General features: G+C 48.2%; 1 protein-coding gene across 1 annotated transcript in view; it reads right to left on the bottom strand.

Annotated features, from left to right (window-relative positions):
* The window catches only part of ANKAR (ankyrin and armadillo repeat containing), a 723,226-nt gene that overhangs the window by 617,901 nt on the left and 77,577 nt on the right, over window positions 1-27,748 (bottom strand). Inside the window, exon 3 of the mRNA XM_069225913.1 lies at window positions 16,020-16,457. Coding sequence (XP_069082014.1) covers window positions 16,020-16,457 — 438 coding nt within the window. The remainder of the gene's footprint in view (window positions 1-16,019; window positions 16,458-27,748) is intronic.

Below are 27,748 nucleotides of genomic sequence, written 5' to 3' on the forward strand. Positions count from 1 at the left end.
CCTCTTGGCTGCTTGATATAGCGTCTGCCTCCTCCCCCTTGGGCGCTGACCAGTAGGGTGATTACCCGACTAGGTGCTACTGTCGGGGGTCCACTCGTGGCCAGGCTGGATGGGCAAACCGAGACCCACCAAGTGCCCTGCGTCGACCATGGAGATGACGGGGACGCCGGCTGTGACCCCGGACTCGACCTCCCAGGCGTTGCGCCAGATGGAAGTCACACTACAAAACCACAAATCACAATTTGAGCGGGTGTTACAGGCTATACTGGATACCAAATCCACTCTTGAGACGAAGATTAATACCATAACACTGGATGCCAAACTCTTGCGGTCCGACCACCGTGCGCTAGCGGAGAGAGTGGCGGAAACAGAGAGCGATATGGTGACGATGTCCCCCAGCGTGAAGGCCCTTCAGGAAAAGATGACTCAACTAACCACGGAGGTGGACGTACTCAGACGCAGGGCTGAAAATGTAGAGGGGGGCGCGAGGCGGAATAATATACGCCTGGTAGGATTTCCAGAGAGAGCCGAGGGCCCCAGTGCGGAATTGTTTTTAGAAGGTTGGCTGACAGATACCATTCTACGGAACAAGGTCCCAAAATTATTTTCAGTAGAACGTGCTCGCAGAGTGCAGGGCAAGCCTCCGCCGCAGGGTGCTCATCCTCGACCATTGATTGCCCGCTTCCTCAACTACCATGATAGAGACTTGGTGATGCAGCTGTTCCGTAAGGAGGGTCTGCAAAAGTTTGAGAACGCATCAGTATCTGCCTGCCCTGACTTCACTGCTGGAGTTAAAAAAAGGTGTGGTTCCTTCTACACAGCGAAACAACGTCTCCGCGAGCATAATATCAAATATGCTCTTCTCTTCCCTGCAAAACTGCGAGTACAGGATGGTTCAGCAGTGCAAGTATTCTCATCCTCGGATGATGTTTGGACCTGGATGCATGCTAAGGGGATTGCCCAGCCCGCGCAACAGAGGGAAGCAGAGGAGTCATGGTCCCTCCCTAAAGGTAGTCGGGCTCGCTCTGGGATTAAACCTATCAGGGACTCAGTCGGTGGCAGAGCGCTCCTGACTACTGCGCAATGCCACGCAATTTGTATCCAACTGTTATTCGACCTTGAGTAAACTAGCCGATGTCGAGGCCAATCATGCAGACTCCTCTGATGCCGGGGATTCCCATGAGGGTCCGTTGCTCACCCCTCGCTCCGCAGATGACATTTGACTTATATACTTTATACTACCACTTGTTTATTAGGAGCGTCCTCCCTTTTTCTACTCTTGCCTGCTCAGTAAGCGTCTTGATGAATCATGGAATGGTAGTGCTCGGGTTCAGGTCACATCACCGGTATGCTCGGACTGGACTTTGGAGCGGAGTGGCCTGTGCTGCTGAGTGAGACTTTCGCAGTATAATACCTACCACCGCGCCACACTCCATATGGACCAGTTCTCTTTCAAGCCTGTTTGCAGGGCTTGTGCTAGTTTTTCGTGTTGTCTATTTATGATTTGTGTTGTTGTTGCTATGCATATTTCATTGGGGACTTCCCCTCTTCTTATATCCCCATCGGTTCTTCTTGTTATTGCCATGATTTGTAGCCCTGGAGGAGGGTTGAGGGCATGCTGATGTCTAGGTGCCAAGACATTTGAGCGGGCGCATGGGTTTGCTGCGATTGCCCGAAGTGCTGGGGGGTGAAACTCTGGGGCTCCCCTACTGCCTTTTATCACCGTAGAGTAACAGGCACATATCCCCCGCAATAACGTGATTACATGGAACGTTAGTGGCATGTCCACTCCGCGCAGGTGACAACGCATTTATGCTTTCTTGAGGCGTCCCCTGGTCCACATTGCAATGCTGCAGGAAACGCACTTATCCTCAACCACGTTAGAGAACATGCATGCCAGATGGAGGGGTCCATTATGGGTACTACTTCCTCCTCCTTTGCTTGGGGCATAGCAGTTTTGATTGCACCGGGAGTGCCATACATGATCTCCCATACACAGCTCTTGTGGCGCTTTACACACCCAGTTACGCTCAGAAAGGTTTTCTTCATGCAATGTCGGCTGGATTATTTAATGTACCTTCTGTGGATAGTATCTGGGGTGGAGAATTTTATTGTGTTTTGGATGTCCATTTGGATTGTTCCTTTCCTCCACTGCCTTCTGCCTTGAGCAGGCAGATCTCGCAGGAGTTTGAAGCATGGAGAGTGAAGAATGGCTTATATGATGCTTGGCGCTTGCGGCACCCGGCGGACCGTGAATACTCATTCTACTCCCCGGTGCATGACCTACACACCAGGATAGACCTGATTTTCATCCCGCTCTCCATGATTCATAGGATTCGCGCCTCTGATTATCTGGCCCGTACTGAGTCAGACCACTGTCCCCTGCTGGTAGTGCTGCACTGGGGCCGCCCGAGAGCTTGTATACCTACGTGTCGCTTACAGCCAGAGGCCTTGGCGGATCCCCCTTTCTGCCTGGAACTCGCTCAATGCCTATCCACTTACTTTGCACAAAATCAGAACTCAACACTGCATAGGGCAACAGAGTGGGATGCTCACAAAGTAGTGATACGGGGCCATTGCATGGCTGCTTTCATCGGGGTCCGTCACGTACTGGTCAGAGAGCCGTCGGAGCTGGAGTCTAAACTGCACAGGGTGGAGGTTGCAGTGGGTAGAGGTGAGGAATCAGCAGACGTGTTTGCAACTTTGCGTGCAAGCCACAGGGAAGCTGACAATCGGCTGAGTAAACACGATTACCAGCATTATATTACACAACAGTCCGCAGAGGGGGACAGAGCTGGACATTTATTGGCCTGGTTAATACGCAATAATCCTTAATCCTGGCCCATCGGGGCGATCCGATTGGATAATGGAGAGATAGTAAACACCCGAGAGTCGATTAGCAAAGCTTTTTTTTTGCTTATTAACGTGAATTATACGCCCCCCCCTCCCTTGCTGGGATGAGTGGATGGCTTCTTGAGCTCTCTACAGCTGAGACGCCTGCTCCCGGAACAGGCGGACACACTGGAAGGCCCTATCGGCCTGGAAGAGATACGCCTTGCGCTATCCCAAATGTTCCGGAACAAGGCCCCTGGCTCAGATGGTCTTCCAGTCGAGTACTTTGCATTCCTGGCACCCCATCTCCTACAACCCATGCTCCAGGTGTTTAATGAAGCGCAGACACGTGAGCAGTTGCCGACCTCGATGCGCGAGGCCCTTATAGTAGTACTCGAGGAAGCCTGGCCGCGACCCCCTAGGTCTACGCTCATACCGCCCTCTCTCACTGTTAAACACAGATTGCAAAGTGCTTGGGAAAATATTAGCCAATAGGCTCCTCCTGTATATTCCACATTTGATACACAAGGATCAATCTGTCAGGAACACTTTTTTGAACATTAGGAGGTTGATCCGCATACTTAGACATAGAAAAGGCGTTTGAGACGTTGAGCTGGGACTTCCTTTTTCAAACGCTTTCTGCAATGGGCTTCGGGGACGGATTCATAACATGGACTAGAACATCATACTCTAGACCGTCGGCCCGCGTCAAGACAGGGCAGATTGTCTCGAACCCATTCCCCATCTCTAGGGGCTCTAGACAGGGATGCCTGCTATCTCCCCTGTTGTTTGCCATAGCTATGGAGCCCTTGGCCACCTACCTCAGAACACATGCAGAGCATTGGGATATACCAGAAGAACGAGTTACTTACCTTCGGTAACGACTTTTCTGGTGGATACATTAGCTACCTGTGGATTCCTCACCTGATGAATACTCCCATGGCGCCAGCATTTGACGGAAATCTTCTTACTAGTCTCTGCACGTCGACGAGGACGTCACTCTAGCCCACGCGACGCCGTCTGACGTCATACAGGCAATAAGAAGTCCTCGCCGACGTGCCGATGACAGTACCAACATTTTTTACGTGCATGAGAATAATAATAATAACCCAATGCAATGAAAGAGCAAAGCAACATCTCTTAATATTGTAAATCACACAACATTGCAATAAAATAGCTGTAGATTTAATATAACCTTTTTTTTTTTTTTTTTTTTAAACAAATAAATATATTTATACATACGAATCATGTATATACCCAATATATATATAGATTTATATATAAATATACACATATATACAAATATCATACATGCAAAATGTATTGCAACTTTGAAGACCAAAAGGAGCACACTCAAGGATTGCTTGGAGAGACCAAAAAGGCAACGGGGAGGCGGGTGGGACCGTGAGGAATCCACAGGTAGCTAATGTATCCACCAGAAAAGTCGTTACCGAAGGTAAGTAACTCGTTCTTCTGATGGATACAACTACCTGTGGATTCCTCACCTGATGAATAGAGTCCCAAAGCAGTACCACGCCCGGCGGTGGGTGCCTAAATGGTCAAACCAAGAAATCCTGCAGCACTGACCGTGCAAAATGACCGTCCCTTCTGACCTCAGAGTCCAAACAGTAATGTTTCACAAAAGTGTGAAGGGACGACCAAGTTGCGGCCTTGCAGATGTCAACCACAGGAACACCCCTGGCCAAGGCCGAAGAGGCCGACTTAGCTCTGGTGGAGTGAGCTCTAATGCCCTCAGGCGGATCCTTCTTTGCCAAAGAGTAACAGATTTTAATGCAAAGAACAACCCACCTGGAGAGTGTTCTCTTGTGGACTGCCTTTCCTCTCCTCTTGCCCACGTATCCGACAAACAGCTGATCCTCCAGCCTGATATCCTTCATTCTGTCGATATAGAAGCTCAACGCCCTTTTTGGGTCCAGGCGATGTAGTCTTTCTTCCTCCTTTGAAGGATGAGGCGGAGGATAAAACGTGGACAAAGTGATTGTCTGAGCCAAATGGAAGGGTGAAACAACCTTCGGAAGGAAAGCAGCCTTGGTCCTCAACACCACCTTATCCCCATAAAACGTTATATAAGGGGGTTTAACCGATAAGGCCTGCAACTCACTCACTCTCCTTGCAGATGTTATAGCTACCAGGAATACTGTTTTAATAACCAAATACCTTAAGGGGCAAGAATGCATAGGCTCAAAAGGGGACCCCATAAGGAAAGTCAGGACCAAGGACAAATCCCATTGAGGCATAACGAATGGTTTTGGAGGATATTGATTCAGAAGACCTTTCAAGAATCTGAGAACAATAGGGGATTTAAATAACGATGGTTGGTCTGGAAGACAAATGAAGGCTGACAAGGCCGACAAATAACCCTTAATGGTAGCTACTGCACAACCTTTCTGCGCTAGAGACAGTGCAAAAGACAAAACATGTGACAGATGAGCATGTAAGGGATCAATCTGTCTCTCTCCACACCACATAACAAATTTAGACCACCTATTAGCGTAGATAGATTTAGTGGAGTGTCGCCTGGCCGCTAAGATAACATCCACTACATCAGGTGGGAGAGAGAAGGAACTCAGGTTGCCCCGTTCAATCTCCAAGCATGTAGGTGCAGACTCTGGAGGTTGGGGTGTAAAACCTGCCCCTGCGACTGCGAGAGGAGGTCTGCCCTGAGAGGGAGACGGAGCGGAGGGCACAGTGAGAGTTGGAGAAGGTCGGAGTACCATACCCTCCTTGGCCAATCCGGAGCTATTAAGATGACTTGGGCCCGGTCTTGGCGAATTTTCCTCAACACTCGAGGAATCAAGGGTATGGGGGGAAACGCGTAAAGCAACTGGTCGCACCAGGTTATCCGAAACGCGTCCCCCAACGCTCCCTGCATCGGATACTGGAGGCTGCAGAATAACGGGCAATGCGCGTTCTCCCGAGTGGCAAACAGATCTATCCGAGGAAACCCCCACATCTGGAAGATTAAACAGACTTGATCTGGATGGAGACGCCACTCGTGGTCTGCCGAGAATTGGCGACTGAGACTGTCCGCACGTACATTCAAGACCCCGGCCAGATGATTTGCCACCAAGCAAATCTGATGGTCCTTTGCCCAGGACCATAGCCGAAGAGCTTCTCTGCAGAGAAGGTACGACCCTACTCCTCCCTGTTTGTTTATGTACCACATCGTGGTAGTATTGTCCGTCAGGACCTGTACCGACTGACCACGAAGGGATGGGAGGAAGGCCTTGAGAGCCAAACGTACAGCCCGTAACTCCAACAGATTGATATGAAACACCTGTTCCTCTGGAGACCAAAGCCCTTTGATCTCCAGATCCCCCAGATGAGCTCCCCATCCTAGGGTGGAGGCATCCGTTATTACCGTGGCCACTGGTGGCGACTGCGCGAACGGCTTCCCCTGTGAAAGATTGTTGCCCGCAATCCACCACTTCAATTCCACAGCAGCATCTCTGGAGATCTTGACAGTACCTTCTAAATCTCCCTTGTGTTGAGACCACTGCCTTCGGAGGCACCACTGAAGAGCCCTCATGTGCCAGCGAGCATGCGTGACCAACAGAATGCAGGAGGCGAACAGACCGAGCAGACGAAGGACCTTGAGGACTGGAACTACCGCTCCATTTCGAAACATTGGAACCAATTCCTGAATATCTTGAATCCGCTGAGGCGGAGGAAAGGCTCGACTCAATGTTGTATCCAGTACTGCCCCTATGAACAGGAGGCGCTGAGAGGGCTCCAGGTGAGATTTGGGCACGTTCACCGAAAAGCCCAGGTCGAACAACAACTGGGTTGTTGACTGCAGATGATGCGACACAAGCTCCGGGGACTTGGCTTTGATCAACCAGTCGTCCAAGTAAGGGAATACTGCTATCCCCTTCCTTCTGAGCTCCGCCGCAACCACTGACATCACCTTTGTGAAGACTCGAGGTGCTGAAGTAAGACCAAACGGGAGGACCGCAAACTGATAGTGCTGCGACCCTACCACAAACCGGAGATACTTCCTGTGCGACTTGAGTATCGGGATATGAAAGTAAGCATCCTGCAAGTCGACAGACACCATCCAATCTTCCTTGTTCAACGCCAAAAGCACCTGTGCTAGGGTCAGCATCTTGAACTTTTCCTGTTTGAGGAACCAATTCAAGATCCTCAGATCCAGGATTGGTCTCAACTGACCATCCTTTTTGGGAATCAGGAAGTATCTTGAGTAACAACCTCGACCCTTTTCCTGCTCTGGGACCAACTCTACCGCGCCCTTTGAAAGGAGGACTTGAACCTCCTGTTCTAGCAACAGGAGGTGTTCTTCTGAACAATAAGATGGGCGGGGCGGGATGAGGTGCGGGAACTCCCGAAAGGGAAGGGCGTAGCCTTTTCCCACAATGCCGAGAACCCAAGTGTCCGTTGTGATAGACTTCCACTTGTGGAGAAAACGCTGTAATCTTCCCCCTACAGGAGAGGAGTGAGTGGGAAACGGTGGAAGCCTAAGGCTGCTTCCCCTGCTGCACCCCTCCAGAGGACGAGGAAGAGGCAGAGTGCTGTTGAGAGGCTCCTCTGGTACGGACCCCACCCCTCCCCCTCCCTCTAAATGACCTATAGGGGAGGGAAGAGGCGGGTTGCTGGAACCTCCCCCGAAAGGAAGAGGAATAAGAGCCACGCCCAAATCCCCGAAACCTCCTGAAAATTCTAGAAGAGGCAGAGGAAGAAGGAGCTTGCAGTCCTAACGATTTGGCTGTGGCTCTGCTCTCCTTAAATCGTTCCAAGGCTGAATCTGCCTTGGCTCCAAACAGTCTGTCCCCATCAAACGGGAGGTCCAGCAGGGTCGACTGCACATCCGCAGAGAACCCTGAGTTTCGGAGCCAGGCCTGTCTTCTTGCCACCACAGCCGTGCCCATCGCCCTGGCCACCGAGTCGGTCGTGTCCAGCCCAGACTGGATAATCTGGGTCGCGGCAGCCTGGGCGTCCGAGACCACATCCAAAAGACCCTGGGGAAGCTCCGTGAATGAAGACGAAATATCATCCATCAGCGCATGGATGTACCTCCCCAGAATGCACGTGGCGTTGGTGGCCTTCAACGCCAAACTGCATGACGAAAATATTTTCTTGGACTGCGCATCCAGTTTCTTGGAGTCTCTGTCTCCAGGCACCGTCGGGAAGGAACCAGGCGCTGACTTTGAGGAACAGGAGGCTTGCACCACCAAGCTCTCCGGCGTAGGGTGTCTAGAGAGAAAGCCAGGGTCAGATGGTGCAGCTCGATACCTCCTGGCCACAGCCCTATGAACGGCCGAGGAAGACACCGGCTTCTTCCACACCTCCAACACCGGATCCAGCAAAGCCTCATTAAATGGCAAGAGAGGCTCAGCTGCAGCAGAGGCCGGATGCAATACCTCTGTCAGCAAATTCTGCTTTGCCTCTGCCACCGGCAAAGGCAGGTCCAAAAAGCTCGCTGCCTTCCTCACCACAGCATGAAAGGAAGCAGCCTCCTCCGTATATTCCCCTGGAGATGAAAGGTCCCACTCAGGGGAAGTGTCCAGCCCACTGGCTGTATCCAGACCATGCAGTCCGTCTCCAGAGTCCTCAATCTCTCCCTCCTCTAGGACTCGCTGGTACTCTTGCTCTTCTAAAAGACGGAGAGCACGCCTCCTCGAATGAAGTCTCTCCTCGATACGCGGAGTCGACATGGCCTCCGCCGACGTCGAAGAACGGCGCCGATCTCCAGAAGCATCTGACGCCGCGTCCGGCGCCACAGGCAGCTTCGGCGCCGAGGCAGGAGCCGGAGGACGAGGTCTTGGAGCCGATGGACCAACCGGAGTCACAGGGCAAAATCCTGACTTCGACGGAGGGGCAACCTCCGGGGCCGAAACATCCGAAGCCACCGGAGCGGCCACCGACGCCGGCACCGGCGCCGAGCCCACATTCCCAAAAGGGAGAAAGGGCATAAAGGGTGCCGGCCGAAGAGGCGCAGGATCACCCAACGAAAAGGCCAAGGGCCCCGAAGGACCAGCCGGAGCAGCTCCTGGAGCCATCTGCTGAAAGATGGTATACATCGCATTAAGAAACGCGGTACTATCGGCTCCAGGAGTGGGAAAAGCCGGATACTGGGGTGCCTGGATCGAGGGCGACCCCGACGCCGGCCTCGACGTCTGCGACGCCGGAGAAAACACAAGAGGCTGCACCACCTCAATCACTGACGCCTGACCAGGTGAAGTCGGTGACGCCGGAGAGGGCAACGGCGTCGATGGATGCAGCGTGACCGTGGGGCTGACCTCCCAAGTCCTCCGACGCCGAGCCGAAGGTGACCTCGAACGAGACTCCTTGCTGGAGTGACGTCGTGAGTCTCTACGGCGCCGGGAGTCTCGATGACGCCGGTGAGACCTTGGCGAAGAAGACTTCTTATGATGTTTCTCCTTCTTCTTTGACTTTGCCATAAATAACTTGGCCTCGCGCTCTTTGAGGGCCTTCGGATTCATGTGTTGACATGAATCGCAAGTCGAGACGTCGTGGTCGGAGCTCAAACACCATAGACAGTCGGAGTGAGGATCTGTAACTGACATCTTGCCCCCACACTCTCGACAGGGCTTGAAACCCGACTTCCTCTGAGACATTGTTACCGCAGAGAAGACTACGCAGCAGACAATACACTGTAACCACGAAGGTAACAGTAACTCCCTCGAAGATAACCGTTTCGAATGCACGGAAAAAAGGGAACTGTCATCGGCACGTCGGCGAGGACTTCTTATTGCCTGTATGACGTCAGACGGCGTCGCGTGGGCTAGAGTGACGTCCTCGTCGACGTGCAGAGACTAGTAAGAAGATTTCCGTCAAATGCTGGCGCCATGGGAGTATTCATCAGGTGAGGAATCCACAGGTAGTTGTATCCATCAGAATTGCACAGTCATAACATAATATCCTTGTACGCAGATGATGCTCTGATCTATTTGAACGACCACATGACTTCCGTGAGTCGAGTCTTGGAGTCCCTGGACTCTTATGCCGACATCTCCGGCCTGCGTGTAAACAGGTCTAAATCTTGCATTTTCCCCCTGTCTCCTGTCCCCCCGAAGCTCCAGTCGGCACTACCGGAGTATCATCTGCCATGGTGCCATACCACCTTTAAATACTTGGGCATACAGATATATCACACTTTGGAGGACCTTAGAGAGGGCAATTTGGGCAGAGTTCTTCGCTCCATATGGGGCTCTTTGCCCTTCTGGGGGGCACTCCCCCTGTCTCCGATGGGTAGAGTTTTCATTGCTAAGATGCTCATCCTGCCTCGCCTAGTTTATTACTTTGCAGTGCTTCCGATTGTCTTACCATGCACATTCTTTAAGACACTACAGGACATGGTGACAGATTTTGTGTCGGGTAAAGATAGACGCCGTACGGCCTTGTCCACGACGCAATATCCATTGACTGAGGGTGGCTTGGATGTTCCCAATTTTGAAATGTATTATGCAGCTGCCCAATTACAATGGCCAGCCAATTGGTTGGGCGAACGTCGCACGTCAGAAAAAGCAATCCTGGCTGACGCGTTGGCACCGCTGCCATTGTTGACTTGGTTGTCAGATAAATCTCTCCCTTTTCCACGCGTCAATGTCATACTAGCTGCCCTGAAGTCATGCTGGCTACGGTATGTTCATGGTAGGTGTCCCCGCATACCATATTCTCCTTTATATCCTCTGACACTTCTACCTGCAGCGCGGACATTGCTAACACATCATCCATGGATAGAAGCGGGCCTTGTTGCTTTTGGGGACTTTTATTCAGATCATACATTACTGACTTTTGATGAACTGTTGATGACTTTTTAGCATATTGGGCTATACGACACCTACTTCATTCCACATGGGGCATGGGCGATGTTGAGCCTTCAACGTCACAGATCCTTACACTGGTCCTTTCGATGGGTGGCACTAGAAGTGCGATATCAGGGTTGTATTCTGTATTGTTGCCGGGTGCGCTCCGGGACTTGGACCATGTTAAATCCCGCCGGGACGTTACCCGCGTCTCTGTACTCAGTGGCGTGGTCATCTGCGCACTCCGATACACCCAATTTAATTATCTACACCACTCTTACCTGTCTACCGCCCGTATAAAGCGTATGTTTCCGGCATCGGACCCGGTATGCCCCCGCTACGCGGACCCTCTGGCAGACTTCTTTCATATGGTGTGGAGTTGCCCTTAATATCCATGGCTTGGCAGTGCATTACTGATGTGGTATCACTGCTCACACCCTACAGGTGACACCTGAATCTTGTCTGCTAGGTCTGTGACATTGAGCCAGTAAGGACAAGCAACTGCATAGGTTAATTGATTTAGCATTCATTGTATTCAAACGTCAAATAGCCACCCACTGGAAGGCACTACACACCCCCAATCACAACAGTTGGTTGCAAGTCTTGTTACAGCAGTCCCATGCGGAGGCTCAGACACTGCACAATTTACAGCAAAGTTGCCTGGTTCAGGGTGGGTCAGACATTTGGGACGCCTTCATCGTTAGCATGGAGACCAAGGACAACACACGTCCGCCTTAGAATTATCGCAGACATTGATGCATATGATAAAAGTATGCTCCTTCAGGATGGTGTGCTTTTTGTGGCTGGTTGATGGGGTTGTTGTGATCTTCATGCTTGATGTGGCACTAGTGGAGGGGTAGCACGTGGGAGTCCTCAACACACTTATCATCCCTTTCCATGAAGTCTCGACCCATCCAGCTCTTTAGGTCATGTTTCTGTTGCTTGACGCCGCTCCACAAAAACACTGCGCCCTTTTAGTGTGTTTGGGCACACTGCGCCCCTCATCTCCCTGAAGCTCTCTGCCTCACACCTCCTCCATTCTGTAGAGTGGCAGTGTCATTCTCGACAAGTGGCATAGTTTACTGTTGTTGTTTTAAATTGTATCTCTGTTTATAAGATGTATGGAATGTACCAGTTCTCAGGTACCTAAACATTTGATGCAGGAGTGTTTCATTTTGTGTGCTACTATTGAAATAATAAAGAAATTAAAAAAAATTAAAAAAACACAGTAGAACACCACAAAAATACACCACACATTGTTTAGAAAAATAAATAATATTTTTCCGATAAGATGCAGGTCAAAACAATTAAAATGCAATAAGTATATGTTGAGATATCACTGTAAAAGTGATATAAATTGTCTTTAGTCTTTTAAAAGCAACAACTGTCTCTTTCAAGCACAAAGTACCTGGTTTGCGATTTTGTGTAAAATCTCTACAAAGGACTGCAGAGGAGGAGATGCATGGAAAACAGGGAGGTGTGCGTCGATTTCCCAGGCCGCACACGTCGATGTGTTGTTTAATTTTCGCGCAGGGACGGCTGTGCATCGATTTCTGGCGCACAATCGTGGATCCTCTTCAGGTTGCAGGGTTTTCGGATGCCCCGTGGATGATGCGTGCATTTCCGGCGCTGACAGGACGAAGTCACAGGGGCTGCGCCGATCTGGTGGACGTTGCATAGAAATTTCTACCACACGGCAGGCGCTGCGTCAGTTCCTCTCTGGAAGTCGGGCTGCTTCGTTCCGGCTCGGCTGTGCGTCGATCCAGTGGGCTGTGCATCGAATTTCCGGTCACTATGCTGGCGCTGCGTCGATCTTCTCGTTGCAAAGTTGGGCTGCATCGTTCCAGTTCGGCGTGCAGTAAATTTTTCACCGCGGTACAGGCTGTGCGTCATTTCTGGCAAGCTGTGCTTCGATTTTCGCCATACAAGGAGTCCTTCTTGTCGAGACGAAGTCTTATTGGTCCTGAGACTTCAGGGAACAGGAGGCAAGCTCTATCCAAGCCTCTGGAGAGCACTTCTCACCACATCCAGAGAGCAGCAAGGCAGCAGGGCAACAGCAAGGTAGCAGTCCTTCACAGAAAGCAGTCAGGTGAGTCCTTTGGGCAGCCAGGCAGTTCTTCTAGGCAGGATGCAGGTTCTGGTTCAGGTCCTCTTCTCTAGGAAGTGTCTTGTCAGGTAGAGTGTGTACCTCAGAAGTGTCTAAGTTGGCAGGATCAGAGACCCTGCTTAAATACCCAAATGTGCCTTTGAAGTGGGGGAGACTTCAAAGAGTGGCTTAGAAGTCCACAAGGTCCGCTTTCAATTCCATCCTGTCTGCCAGGGTCCCAGTAGGGGTTGTGGCAGTCCTTTGTGGGAGGGCAGGCTACTGTCCTTTGACATATAAGTGTCAGGCCCTCCACCCTTCGAGCCCAGGAAAACCCATTCAATTTGCAGATCTATGCAAGTGTGACTGAGCATCCTGTGTTTGGGGTTGTCTGAGTGAATGCACAAGGGAGCTCTCAACTGAACCTAGCCAGACGTGGATTGGAAGGCACAGAAGGATTTAAGTGTAGAGAAATGCTCACTTTCTAAAAGTAGCATTTCTAAAATAGTAATATAAAATCCGACTTCACCATTAAGCAGGATTTTGTATCACCATTCTGGCCATACTAAATATGACCTGGCTACTCCTTTCAGATTAGAATCTACCACTCAAACAGTAGGTGAGGGTATCCCCAATGCTATCCTTTGAAAGGAGCAGGCCTCACAGCAGTGTAAAACGAATTTAGGAGTTTTACACTACCAGGACATATAGAACACACATGTTCATGTCCTGCCTTTTACCTACATAGCACCCTGCCCTATGGACTACCTAGGGCCTACTTCAGGGGTGACTTATATGTAGAAAAAGGGGAGTTTAAGGCTTGGCAAGTACTTTTAAATGCCAAGTTGAAGTGGCAGTGAAACTGCACACACAGGCACTGCAGAGGCAGGCCTGAGACATGGTTAGGGGGCTACTTATGTGGGTGGCACAACCAGTGCTGCAGCCCACTAGTAGCATTTAATTTACAGGGCCCTGGGCACATGTAGTGCACTTGACTAGGGACTTACAAGTAAATTAAATAAGCCAATTGGGTATGAGCCAATGTCACCATGTTTCAATGAGAGAGCATATGCACTTTAGCACTTATTAGCAGTGGTAAAGTGTGCAGAGTCCTAAAGCCAGCAAAAATGAGGTCATAGAAAGAGAAGGAGGAAGGCAAAACGTTTGGGGGTGACTCTGCAGAAAGGCCATTTCCAACAGAGCCGATTCAATGCGCCACGGCCGCCATGAGCGTGAGCACGAAGGAGACTCACATAAGGAAAAATGAAATGTAAAACAGTTGACATAAGCCAGCTGATTCAAAGTGCCACGGCCTCCATGATCGTGAGCGCGAAGGAAACACACAAAAGGAAAAGGAAGTTTGCTTGCAGTCAAACATATCGGCAAATGTGCAATTATCCATGTAACAGGGTCGGTCCACAAGGCGGTAATACAATCGCCACAAGGAAGGCCAAACGTAAAGCATTTACCAACAATAAAGGATTTTTGAAAGGCATGCCCACGAACGAGTGAAAGTGATGGCATGAGGGAGGCGTGGTCAAAAGCCCACATAGATAACAAGACATTCAGAAAAGCAAGGCATGCGTGCTGCTATGCTCGACCTAAAAATGTAGCATGACTGAAAGGCAGTAATAATTACAATAGTTCTCTATCTGAAAATAAAAGTGTAGTAACTTCTAAAGAACAGTAAATTATTGTGAAAGTTGGAACTGGTGAAAAGTAGCGGACAGCGCATGCAATGAAGGTTGGGACTGAAGAAAAGTAACCCAGAGTTCATACAATGAAAGTTGGGAATGATGAAAAGTAACCCAGAGCTCAATTGTTTGGTTTGAAGTGCTTTCTGTACTGGTGAAGAAATATTCTGGTGATCAAGGTCAGTGCTTGTGGGTGGTATCTGAAATGTCCTGTATTTTCTAAAAGCAAACTACTGAGGATCCCTTTGGCCATCATTTTGGTGATAAATTTATTCAGCAGTTTGGACTTGGCATGAATATCTGTTGGGAAAACCCATATGGTGGTTTTGTTTAGATTGTTTGTGTCTGCCGAAAGAGTCTTGGCAGCAGTGTGCTGCATGCAAGCTGACTCTACTTATGTTAAAATAAAATGTATGACATAAAACTTGCAAATTTTGGCAGCTATTTTACTTTAAACCTCTTTGCCTCTAGTAATGTGACAGCGCAGTTCCTGAAAATCTGTACTTTATTGCTTTTTAAAACTTTTTTTGTTTTCCATTTCAATTTGATGTTTACGGTAAACGTAAAACAATAAGTTGTGACTTAATGCATATTTATCTTATTCAGATGCCACGGTGTATAAAAAGCAGTTTATAAACTTGTCAATTTAATATACATACAGAAAACGGATTTGAGAAGAACATAGCACTGGCATTTGTTCATGCATATTACCACTTGCTACGCTAAATTCATAAGTACACAAAAGAAATTCAAAACATATTCTTGTTTATCAGTGACATGGTAACTATAGCCATTGTAAGGAATGTAGATAATTAGTTACTTGGGTGTTAGTTGTGTAGATCCCCTCCAAATCGTTTTGGAATGTCTAAGAAAGAGTAGAGACCCCCCTTTTTCTCTTTACTTAAATCTACTGAACTGACCTCAGAAAAGCAAGCAGGAGGGAGCTGCTGATGGGTTTCTCAAAAAATGAAAAGTAAAACAGTTGACATAAGTGAGCCGATCCAAAGTGCCACGGCTGCCATGAGCGTGAGCGCAAAGGATACACCAAAAGAAAAAATGAAAAGTGAAACAGTTGACAAAAGCGAGCAGATTCAAAGTGCCACAGCCACCATGAGCGTGAGCGTGGAGGAGAAACACAAAAAGAAAAAGAAGTTCGCTTGCAGTCAAACATATCGGCAAACGTGCAATTATCCATGTAACAGGGTTGTTCCCCAAGGCTGTAACAAAACCGGAGGGCCTAATGTAAAGCATTTACCAATGATAACAAAGGAGTTTTGAAACGCAAGCCTGTGCAGCGTTTACGAGGTTATGCAACAGACATGCCACATTCATAGGGAGGACAGGGTCACCAGGAAAAAGTCAATGTATTGCTCGTTTGGTACGGCCATATGTTTAACTAGAAGTTATGTGGCATCAACTTGGATCAGTAGTGGAAAGTCCTGTATGTGGTTGCTTCTTGGGTTTTGGTTGCCCTGTCTTAAATTTGGATTTAAAAATGAAATTAGTTTGGGGTTAAAAGGAACATAAAAAAAAGAGATCATCCAAAATAGTAAATTATTGTTAAAACATAAAAAACAAGACAAATAATATTTCTTAACGTACCTGAAAATGGTTGAAGAAGTCGATCTAGGACCGGAACCTTTGCCTTTTTCTTTAAGGCAACTAGAAGTGGCGCAAGAAAGCTGATTAATTTGATGTATTCTATGTGCTTCCGGATTTCGGCTTTCTTCTCAATGAATTCTCTTACAGTTTTTTGATGGAGTCTTTGCCTTTGCTGTAGTCGTTGGTATGTGACAGAATCAATCTGCTCTTCTGTAGGTCTCACAATATTAGAGATGGTGTAGGAGCCGGCAAACGTAAACACGTTGTCAAATTGCTGAACCCGAGTGGTATAGCATGTCATCTTTATGGACATCTTTTCTGCAGAATCCATGAACATATACACCTCTTCTGGACTGTTGGGTTGATAAGTCGGATCTTCATTCACGTTCTTCTCATAAACACCTTCAAAGTCTGCCTCCTTGGATATGTCTACAAGGCCTGAATCATAATTAAAGCAATAATTAAACTACAAAATGTTATGTAGCTTATCAACTGGTAACTGTGATAATAAAACTGGTTTAGACAAAGACTAGTAAGCAAGTGATGGTTAAAAAAGAACCTGAAGTTAATGATAACAATTTATTTTTGCCTAACCTTTGCTAGCATCGTTTTGTGCTCCTAAACAATGTCTCTATTAAACATATTTTTACCTTCATTTAAGGTTTGGTTTTACTCTGCACAGCTCCTCCTGTCTGGCTCCATGCCCCCGACCCTGCCCTCGCTGCTGCTGCAAGTTTGAGGGCCTCCACCACCTGCAGGCACCCACCTGCGCCTCATCCCTGGTGTCTAGTGGTTGCCGTAAGTATTGTGTGGCTGTCCTGTAATTTGTCTGTGTGTTTATTTGTGCCGTTTACCTTCTTTTGTGCCTTTTTCGGTTCGCTGACTCTCATTAAAGTCATTAAAAAATTAGTCCAAATTTGAAAAATCAAAAATACTTTTACTCTAGGTCAGTTTAGAGGATTTTTAACTTATTTCACTTAAAACTGTAGTGTGATACTAAACACAAGTACTGGATCCCACTACTGCGCACCAAAAATGTTGGAAAATGGATTATTGGTAAGGGCAGGTAAGTATCTACACTTAGCAATAGGCCACTAACCTCCACTTCGGTCTCAATAAATTAAACCCAGCTCAACCCTTGGTAGCTTGGCAATGAGCAACAAGGCTTAACTTAGGAGACAAATGTGAAAAGCATTTAAAAATCACAAAATAGTAAATACGTAAAACACAAAGGACAATAAAAATCTAACACCAATTTATTAAAATAGATTATATTTTTATCTTTAAAATGACACCAAAACGATTTAAATCGGATGAGGGGAACAGGAGATACAAATATTTTAAGAATTAATGGTCTTTAGCACATAGAAGCAATTAGCGCTCAAAGGGTTAAAAAAAGGTCACACTGGAAAGGAACAAAGTCCAGAGTTCAGGCCACCCACGAAATAACACTGTCACACTTACTTTCAGAAGTGTTTCTTGATTCAGGAAAGTGGTCCACAGCACCAGCCAATGGTTCAGAGACTCTGGTTTGCCTCTTGGGGTCTGGGACTACAACTCCCACAATGCATCTCTCCAACTTATGGAGTTGCTCCAAACTTCTGGATCTTCTTCCGGAGGTCTTTTTTGGGTCCTTGAAGTGTCCACAACTTGATCCAAGGTTCCAGAAGCTCTGAGTTGCTCCTGGGGAGCTGGGACTACAATTCCCAGAATGCACCTGGTCAGAATCCTCAAATGGCCAATGGACGCTGGCCCGCTGGGCTCTGCGTGTAGGAATTGATGCAGGGGGCTCTGGGCAGCTCCTTTCTACCTGTAGCAAACAGGGAGTCCCTTCCTGAAGCAGTAGAAGACAGGCAAATTCCTTTTAGTGGTGAAGCCCGTGTGTGCATCTGGTGCAGACCTTCAGAGTGCAGTGTCCAGGTGCAGGTCAAGGGTCCAGCAGGGCAGTCCTTCTTCTTCTGATGTTCTTCCTTGTTGGGATCTGGTAGGGAACTGAGGTGGGGGTGCAGCTCTGCTAGTTTTTTCCTTGCTCCTGGGTGAAAATGAGGGAGGGGCCTGGTTCTCAAATCAGATGCAGGGTTCTTCCCCCTGTGATGATCACTTCCTGGGATGTGTGGCAAAAACCAATCCCAAGGAGCAACATTCCTAAAAAAAATCCATCATGGCTGAAACAGATTTTTGGAAGTTACATCTAGCTGAGCCCACCCACTGGTATGGCTAAAAATCTTAAATACAACCTTCTCCTGCCCTCTCCAGACCTAATCGGGGGCACCTAATTGTCTGGGTTTGCAGGATGTGAGGGAGGTGCTGGGTTGCTCCAAATGTCCTTCTTTGCCTTTGAAGACCAGTTTGGCAGCCCTACCCCTTACTGCTTCTCCATCTGCTGAGGGAAGATCTCCTCCCACAGGCACATTCATTTGTGTTGTTCAGCCCAGGTTACTTCATACCTCATCAATGCTGCCTGGCCAGGCTGCCAGAAGCTAGCCAATCAGAACAGAGCACTACAGGGCTGAAGTTGGAAACTTATTAGGTAAAGTTTAAAACTCTTTACCTGAACCAGTTATATTAAATTCAACAATTGTAAGTTGTGGGATTTATTATAACAATACATTTTATACCAAAATTGATGTATCTGTTACTTAAGAGGACTTTGTAAATTAAAATTAAGTCTCCCCATTCTAGCCTATGCAGGCCATTCACTACAGTGTGGGAAAACAAATTTGTCTGTTTTACCTCACCAGGGCTTATAAAACTATTTTTATAAGGCCCCTGCTTATAGTTACATGGCACCCAACCCTGGGGGCACATAGGGCACACCTTAGGGGTGACTTATACGTAAAAATAAGGTCGTTTAACGCTTTGGAACTACTTTTAATTCCAAAGTTGAATTTGCATGTAACTTTAATTTAAAAGCAGTCGGCAAGGCAGACCTGCCTTTAAAATGATACTGGGCACCTCAGCTGTGCACCTATGGGGACACCACCTATGCTGGGGTCCCTAAACCTACATGTCCTACCATATACAAGGGACTTATAGGTAGGTTGACTTAGCCTAATTTGCATACTCATTGTATACAGATCACAGGCCCTGGGACTGGTTAGCAGTACCCAGGGCACCATTAAAGTCATGGAAACACCAGCAAAAAGAGAAAAATGGGGGCAAAAAGTCACGGGGTCTCTGCAATCAGCCCTGTTTTCTCACAACGGCATAGATTCCCTCCTTAGCTAATCCCACATATTCTCAGGGTAAGATACCGACCTTTATGTCCTGGAACATAAAGGGTCTGAACAACTCTCAAAATGTCTTTTGGGTGCGGACACAAGACACCTGGTCAGGCAAATATATTTCGGCAGGATCGGGGCCAGCATAGATACTTCTCATTTAGTTCAAATTCTTGGGGGGATATGCATTCTTATACAGAAAAACACTGATCTAAAGTTATTGCAGTCAAACATAGATCCTGATGGTTGTTGCATTGCTCTGCTAGTAATATTGGAGAACAGAAAGCTGGTTTTGATTAACATATATGCACCAAATATAGATATCCCCCAAATAATTTTATGGAATAGTGACTCTGTTATGTACCACTGATGCAGAGTTCATCTTAAGGGGTGATAACTTCAATATATTTTTAAATATAGAATTGGATAGTTCCAAAGGGAGGAGCTCACGTAATATTCAAGTGGCGGCGGAACTCACTGATATCATGGACACAGTAAGCTTGGTTGATATATGGTGCCATTAACATATTAACAGCAGTGTATGCATTTTATACGTACCCACATGACACAATTTTCCTGATTGGTTAATCTCTAGTAATATCTCTTCCTGGTTGAAGGATCCCTTAAAACGTCCTTGCACACTCTCTGATCGCTCTCTTGTGATTCTCGCCCTGGTGCTGCTCAAATCTCGGTTGTGTAGCACGGCTTGGAGATTTCTCACAAAATCTTTAATGGTCTTCTGAGAGGAGGTACATGGGGTGATTATCGAATATTTAAAACACAGCACAAACTATGTATCTAGCCCTGCAAATCTGTGGGAGGATTTCAAAGTTTATACAATGGGATTATTATTTCCAAACACCGATGAAGGATATATGTAGACAACTGGACCATCTAGAGTTTGACATCAAGCTACTGGAACACAGAGCTAGATCTATATAACAAGGAGAGTTTCTTTTGGAATTCAGCGTACTGCTGGAGAAATTCTGTCAGGCTTCACACGGTGAGGTTATGCTTCTGAGTAAGCATGCACAGGCCAAACAATACGGTAAGGGAGAGTGCGCAGGAAAAACTCTGACATGGCTGTTCAGACGGAGCTGACATCACAAACCCATAAACGTGGCTACAGGATGAGGGTGCTAACAGGTTGGTGCTAGCAGCAGGGTAGAGCAGTAGAACAAGTGAAATATTCAAAGGAGCGCTACACCTCTCAGGGTGAGATAACATGTGAGCAAACCGAGAGCTACAGGGACAAAGTAGCACTTGTGTGGCTAGAGACAGCGGCCATCAGGAGTCAATAACAGCTATTTAAATACAGGTCGTCACTGATGTTATGGCAGGTAGTTAGGCCCCTGGGTCAGATGGCCTGACAGCTAAATTTTATAAGGCTTACAAAAATATACTGACACTTGATCTGCTCACTGTGTACATGGAAGCTATGGAATAAAGGGAGCTCCAACACCTAATGAGAGAGTCCTCCCAAAGACAGACGGTGTGCTCAAGACTACAGTTAAAGTGCTTGAAGGCAAAGGAGGTGAGAATCTACTTCCCGTTGCTGGACAGACCAACCCACAATCGAAGGGAGGAAGGCCAAGAGCACCAGCCCTTAGTTACAGCATGTTAATGTGCAGAGCCTGATCTTCCCGCAAACCTAGGGCGAAGGAATCCATCACTAATCTAGTTACAGCTGGAGGAGGAGTGAAGGCCATCCCATAAGTCAGTTTTGCCTTGTTCACCCATTTTTTAAAATGTCTTTATTTGTTTTTATTACAATTGTCATATCTTAAACAAGAGAATACAATCCAAGTTGTTTATAAACAATTGAAATAGTGAATCACAAAATATCCACTTTGACGACATATCTGCAGGCATCCCAGAGTTGGCGACAAACAGAGAGTAATGTCATACAAAAATGGGATATTTGTCTACAGCAGAATCTTACATCTTGTCTTGTTAAAATTGTAATCAACATGCATAACCTTAAATAACCTTAAAATAAACAGTAACAGTTGGAGTTTTCTGGCTGGTGTGGGTAGCGAGAGCTGCCAGGGTGGCATGGGTGCCTGAGGCCACCATACAGACAGATGAGCCAGTTCGATACTGACCCATAGACGAGGGGGTGGAAGGAGGAGGAGCCACACCTACACCCCCAGGTGTGATAGCGGAGGAGGCCAAAGTCTTGCCATAAATAGGTCAGTGTGAGGCGTCGTTAATAGTGTACAGGTCATGTGGGGGCTCAGTGCATTCATTCATTCACTTTGTTGTGGGTGACAGGGCCGTCTTGGGGTGGTGGGTTCATTTTATCAAACAAGCGGAGTAGATACCTGATTGTGGCAGTTCCATCCCTTGTACGGCAATTGTGGGTCATGGCGTCTGCCTGCACCAGGGCTCATTTATGAATCACTCAAAGCCAACACTCAAGCATCGGGGGATGTGGAACATCTTATGGAGGCGGTGCAATGTGAGAAAAGTCTGGTGCAAGAAATGAATTAGGTAAGTTTTAAATGGGGTCTGCACAAGATCTGTTTTACTCGTTCCAGTGCCATGGTCCATTGCTTGGCAGTGAGTTCCGCATGTACCATTTGCCCTTGCTGCAGGTTGCAAAGTCACAGTCTCCTCCTTGTAATGTCATATATAGGGCAGAGACCGCTCATCGGCCCATCCCATGTGCTAAAAGGCATTGCTGACCTAAGTACATTGGTGCTTCCATCTGGTCTGACACCTGTGTTGTCCCTATCAGAGTATGCCAGGAAAAGGTCTGCATTGATCGCATAGAGTTCCTGTAAACCCTGAAAGGAGATCAGGATCCAGTCACAGTAGGGGGTCACCCAACTGAGTGAGCCCAGTGTCCCACCATTTGGAGGTGTCATGGGTAGCTGTTAAAGTCCTCATGGCCGGTACGCACCACAAATGCAGCTGTGGGGTGTAAGGGCTCGGTGTGCGGTTGGGTTGGACATTGCGGTTCCAATTTAATTGAGCTACTGGGGCTAGCTTGCTCAGGCCCCCATTCAGCCGTCCTGATGTGAATAGCCACTCCAATATATCTGAGTTCCCTAACTCTGCCAGCAGCAGGTCTCCCTCCATTGTTCTATCTCTGGCTAGCCATCGCATAGGCCACTGTAATTGTGGTGTTGCAAATTACAATTCTAAATCTGTGACTGCAAGACCCCTTTCCAGCATAGGACGCTGGAATATATCCATTGTGACTCTCTTCCTGGCATGCCCACAGACCAGGTCCGACTGCAGGCTCTTTAGCGTCCTGAAAAAAAATCTGGTCGGTATAACTGGCAATGCCGCAAAGAAATATAGGAGCCTCGGGAGGATCAGCATTTTGGCAATGGAGGCTCTGCCCATAGGTGAAAGAAGTAGTAGAGTCCACAAACCCATGGAATGACGGATTGATTACAACTCTTTACTGTGGTTACCATTGAACAGATCTTTCTCGGATAGATAAATGTTAAAGCCGAAGTACCGGAAGGTGTCGAAGGACCAGGGAAGACGCCCTGTAGCCGGCTCCATTCTGTATTCCGGTTCAACCCGATATAGTGGGAAAATGCAGGATTTTCCCCAGTTAACCTTAAGTTTGGAAAGGTCACCAAAACGTTGTCCGCATAAAGAGACGTGGTATGCCAATTGGGTCCCACCTTGATACCCCAGGATCTCTGGTTCGTAGCAGGGCGGCCAGTGGCTCCATGGCAAGTGCAAAAATTATCGGAGACAAAGAGCACCCTTGGGGGGGTCTCTCTGCATATCGGAATAGGGCGTGAGACCTAATGGGGCAGTGTAAACTAACTTGATCCAGGCATCAAGGAGGGCCAGCTCAGTGAATCGAATGCCTTCTCGAAATCCAAGGAGACCGCCATGAGTGGGTCAATCTCCTCAGCCATTGCGTCCATAATGTGACATAGGCGCCGGATGTAACAGTTGTAGTAAAGTCCCTCTTTCTGGCATGGTTACCCCCACCTTTTGCCTGTTGTCAGTGTGCTTAGACTGTTTTCACTGGGATCCTGCTAACCAGGAGCCCAGTGATTGTGCTCTCTCCTCTAAATATGGTTATCTTGGTACTCTTTACATCCCACAATTGGCATAATCGTGTACCCATGTATGTCCCTAGTATATGGTACTTGGATACCCACGGCATTGTTACACCAGGGGCCCCCCATGGGCTGCAGCATGTGCAGCATGCATTATCCCACCCATGGGAGCCAATGCAAACTGTGTCTGCAGGCCTACCATTTGCAGCCTGCATGAAAAGGTGCATGCACTCTTTCACTGCTGGTCACTACACCAGGTCAATGTAAGTCACCCCTATGGTAGGCCCTTCCAGCCCAAAGTGTGAGGAGGCCATTTTAGCTACGTACTGGCCATAGGTCACTACCTATGGTCCAGCTACATAATGGTAACTCTGAACCTAGGAATGTTTGGTATCAAACGTGTCTGAATCGTACCCCAATACTAATGCCAATATTGGTGGCATGATTCCAAGCACTCTGGGGGCTCCTTAGATGATCCCCTAGTATTTCTCCTACCAGTCTTCAAAGGTCTGTGAGCAGCCAGGCTGCTGCAGCCCCTCAGACAGGATTCTGCCCTCCTGCTGCTTGACCAGCTCAGGCAGAGGAAGGCAGAACAAGGGATTTCCTGTGGGAGAGGGGTGTAACCTCCTCTCCTTTTGGAAATATCCTCCCCAAAACCCTGGTTTGCTTTGAAGGGCACATTTGGTGCCCTCCTTGCATAATCCGGTTTTCACCAGTCGAGGGACCCATGGTCCCTGCTCTGGCACGAAAGTGGTCAAAGGTAATGGGAGTGACCATTCCCCTGTCAATCACAACGCCAGGGGTGGTGCCCAGAGCTCCTCCAGGTGGCCACTTGATTTTGCCATCTTGAAAACAAGATATGCAGAGGCTCCTGGGAGCATCTGACTGGCCTGGTTAGTCAGATGACGTCAGTGACCCCCCTCTGATAGGTGATCACCTTGCAGAGTGACCACGCCCCTTTTTGGGCTTTTAGGGACTCCCTTGCGGGTGGGTCTCCAGATTCGTCGTGCAAGATTCCACCAAGGCTCCTCGGCAAAGACCTATTCTGTACTCGCCACTGGAACCGCTACTGGATTCTAAAGGAACCGAACAAGACTCCAAACCTGAGATGACCTCTCCTTAAAACATTGTTTTTGCGGCTCCTGTCAGCAACCTGCAACATTTCCACAGCTGTGCACCCTCTGGGGTCGGCAAGACTTCAAATGCAACAAAGAGGCAAGGAGGAATCTCCCTTGCAGTGAAGTAGTCACTCCTCTGCATCCACAGGCACCTAAGGCAACAAAGTTGGGCTGCTGGGATCTGCTGTCCTCTGGACTTGCGAAGATTCTCCAACACAGGTAGTGGTTCCAAGGGGTCCTCTGGGTCCTCTCTACCTTCTGTCCAACTTGGGAGACGGTGAGTCCTTGCCTCTTTCTCCAAGACAAAACCCCTGCGCACCATGACTGTTGCAACAACCAAGGCTTGTTGACTCCTGCTCCGAGGGATCTTCAGGCTTAAAGTAGCCCCAACCCCCAGCACTCTACCTCTGCAAGGACAGTCTCCTCTCTACTGCTCCAGCGACATCGTACTCCTCTTCAGGTGTGCTCCTGGGCTTACTGTGCCTGCTGCCAGTGAGTTGCTCATGGAGGCTCCAATTGCTTCACTGGCTCTCCTGACTTCTGAGGTTCAGCCCGGACTCCCCTCCAAGGGTCGAGTCCACGGGACCTTGCTGGTCTTCTTCAGCTCTGCATATCTCCAACAGCTCCAGTTGCATTTGCTTGAGCTTTTTGTTGGTTCTCCTGACCACTGACCCGTCTGCAATCCGAAGACTGATGAGCGACAGCTCCTAGGTTACTTCGAGGACTTCTCTGCAGGTCCTGGACTTCGCAGCTGGACTTCCTCCATCACCGTTGACCCAGATTTTCACCAACTGAAGTGTGGGCATTGCCTCCTGCCCCACCTGGCCACTCCTGCATGGAATGGCCTCTGTCCCCTTCTTTTGCAGGTCCTCTTTATCTACAATCCACTGTTGGGTTCCACTGGCCTGGTCCTGCTTTTGCAATATTCCATTTACGAATCCCAATGTTAGCCTATGGGACAACCAGATAACTTACCTCTGCTCTCCTGGTTGCTGGGGGTCTTCTAGATCTTACCTCTTGGGGTTCCACTCTCTCCCAGCTCTTAGCTAACAACTCCATATCCTCTGGTGGGAGACTCATTCTCGCATTCCACTTTTTTAGTATATGGTTTGGACCCCCTACAAGGCCCTTGCTATCTTATGCAATTTCCTCTAACTTACCTGTGTGTATTTTGTGTGTACTTACCCCCAGAAGGGGTTTGCCTATAGTAATGTAGTTTGGTGGTCCTTTAATAAAGTACCTTTATTTTTGCAACACTGTGAGGTTCCTTTTAGGTGTGATAAGTTACAGTGTGACTACTGTGGTAATGCAAGTGCTTCACACTCCTCCTAGATAAGTCGTAGGTGTCCACCACACACTGCGCCAGTCTCTTACAATAGTGTGTTGCCCTATGGGGTACAAATCCACACTGATCACGATGGTTCAGGGAGTTGACTGTCGGGAGTAACTTGTTGGCCAGAACCTTGCTTAAAATTTTATAGTCAATGTTTAACATTGACAATGGCCTGTAGGAATTTGCCTCCAAAGGGTCCTTACTTGGCTATGGGAGGAATACTATGAGAGCTTCACCCAGGGAACTTGGTAACACCACCTGTTGATGTACTTCTCGGTATATTTTAAAAAGTAGTCGTTGTAGGAGGCTGGCCTGGCTTATAGTGGGTACCTGATGGTACTTACACCTTGTGCCAGGTCCAGTTATCTCTTATTAGTACATTAGTAGTGTTCTAGCAGCTTAGGCTGATAGAGGTAGCTATAGCAGAGCAGCTTAGGCTGAACTAGGAGACATGCAAAGCTCCTACTATACCACTTATATCATATAGCACTATATCATAAGAATCACAATACTCACAGTTACTAAAAATAAAGGTACTTTATTTTAGTGACAATGTGCCAAAAATATTTTAGAGGATATACTCCCTCACAAGGTAAGTAAAATACACAAAATATACACACAAAGCACAATCAGGTAAGTAAACAGTTAGAAAAGTAGTGCAAACACTGTAGAATACAATAGGATGCAATAGGCCTAGGGGCAACACAAACCATATACTAAGAAAGTGGAATGCGAACCACTTAGGGAACCCAGGCCTAGTGTAGTGTGTAGAGGGTCGCTGGGAGTGTAAGAAAACACTAAGGGTGTCCAAGATACCCCACCCCAAGACTCTGAAAAGTAGGAGTAAAGTTACTCTATTTCCCCAGAAACACACTAAAGTTGTGATAGGAGATTCTGCAAAGTCAACAACTGACTGCAAAGCGCTGAAGATGGATTCCTGGACCTGAGGACCTGTAAAGGAAGGGGACCAAGTCCAAGAGTCATGAAAGTGTCCAGGGGGGCAGAAGCCCATTTAACCCCGGATAAAGGTGCAAAATGGCTGCCTCCGGGTGGAAGAAGCTGAATATTCTGCAATAACGGAAGGTGCCAGGAACTTCTCCTTTGCACTGAAGATGTCCCATGGCGTGCTGGAGGATTCAGAGTTGATTCCACGCAGAAAGACCGCAAACAAGCCTTGCTAGCTGCAAAGGTCGCGGATGAAGAAAATGGGTGCTGCCCGGGCCCAAGAAGGACCTGCAGGTCGCCCCTTGGAGGAGGAGACAGAGGGGGTGCTCAGCAACACTGAGAGCCCACGCAGAAGCAGGCAGCACCCACAGAAGCACTTGAACACGGGTTCAAGAGAACGGAGCACAGCGGTCATCTCAACACTACAAAGGAGGGTCCCGCGATGCCGGTGGTCAACGCAGCGAGTTGAGCAATGCAGGACAGAGTGCTGGGTACCTGGGCTGTGCTGTGCACGAAGGATTCCTTGCAAAAGTGCACAGAAGCCCTAGCAGCTGTAGTTCATGCAGCACACAGGATTACTGTCTGGCGTGGGGAGGCAAGGACTTACCTCCACCATATTTGGACAGATGGACCACTGGACTGTCGGGGTCACTTGGATCCAGCTCCTGTGTTCCAGGGACCACGCTCATCAAGATGAGAGGGGACCCAGAGGACCGGTGAAGCAGAAGTTTGGTGCCTGCGGCAGCAGGGGGAAGATTCCGTTGACCCACAGGAGATTTCTTCTTGGCTTCCAGTGCAGGGTGAAGGCAGACAACGCTTGGAGCATGCACCACCAGGAAACAGTCGAGAAAGCCGGCAGGATTAGGCGCTACAATGTTGCTGGTAGTCTTTGTTGCGGTTTTGCAGGCGTCCTGGAGCAGTCAGTGGTTGATCCTTGGCAGAAGTCGAAGAGGGAGATGCAGAGGAACTCTGGTGAGCTCTTGCATTCGTTATCTGAAGAGAAGCCCACAGGAGAGACCCTAAATAGCCCTCAGAGGAGGACTGGCCATCTAGTCAGGTAAGCACCTATCAGGAGGGG

This window comes from Pleurodeles waltl, chromosome 3_1 (genome assembly GCF_031143425.1).
Source record: "Pleurodeles waltl isolate 20211129_DDA chromosome 3_1, aPleWal1.hap1.20221129, whole genome shotgun sequence".
NCBI lineage: Eukaryota > Metazoa > Chordata > Amphibia > Caudata > Salamandridae > Pleurodeles > Pleurodeles waltl.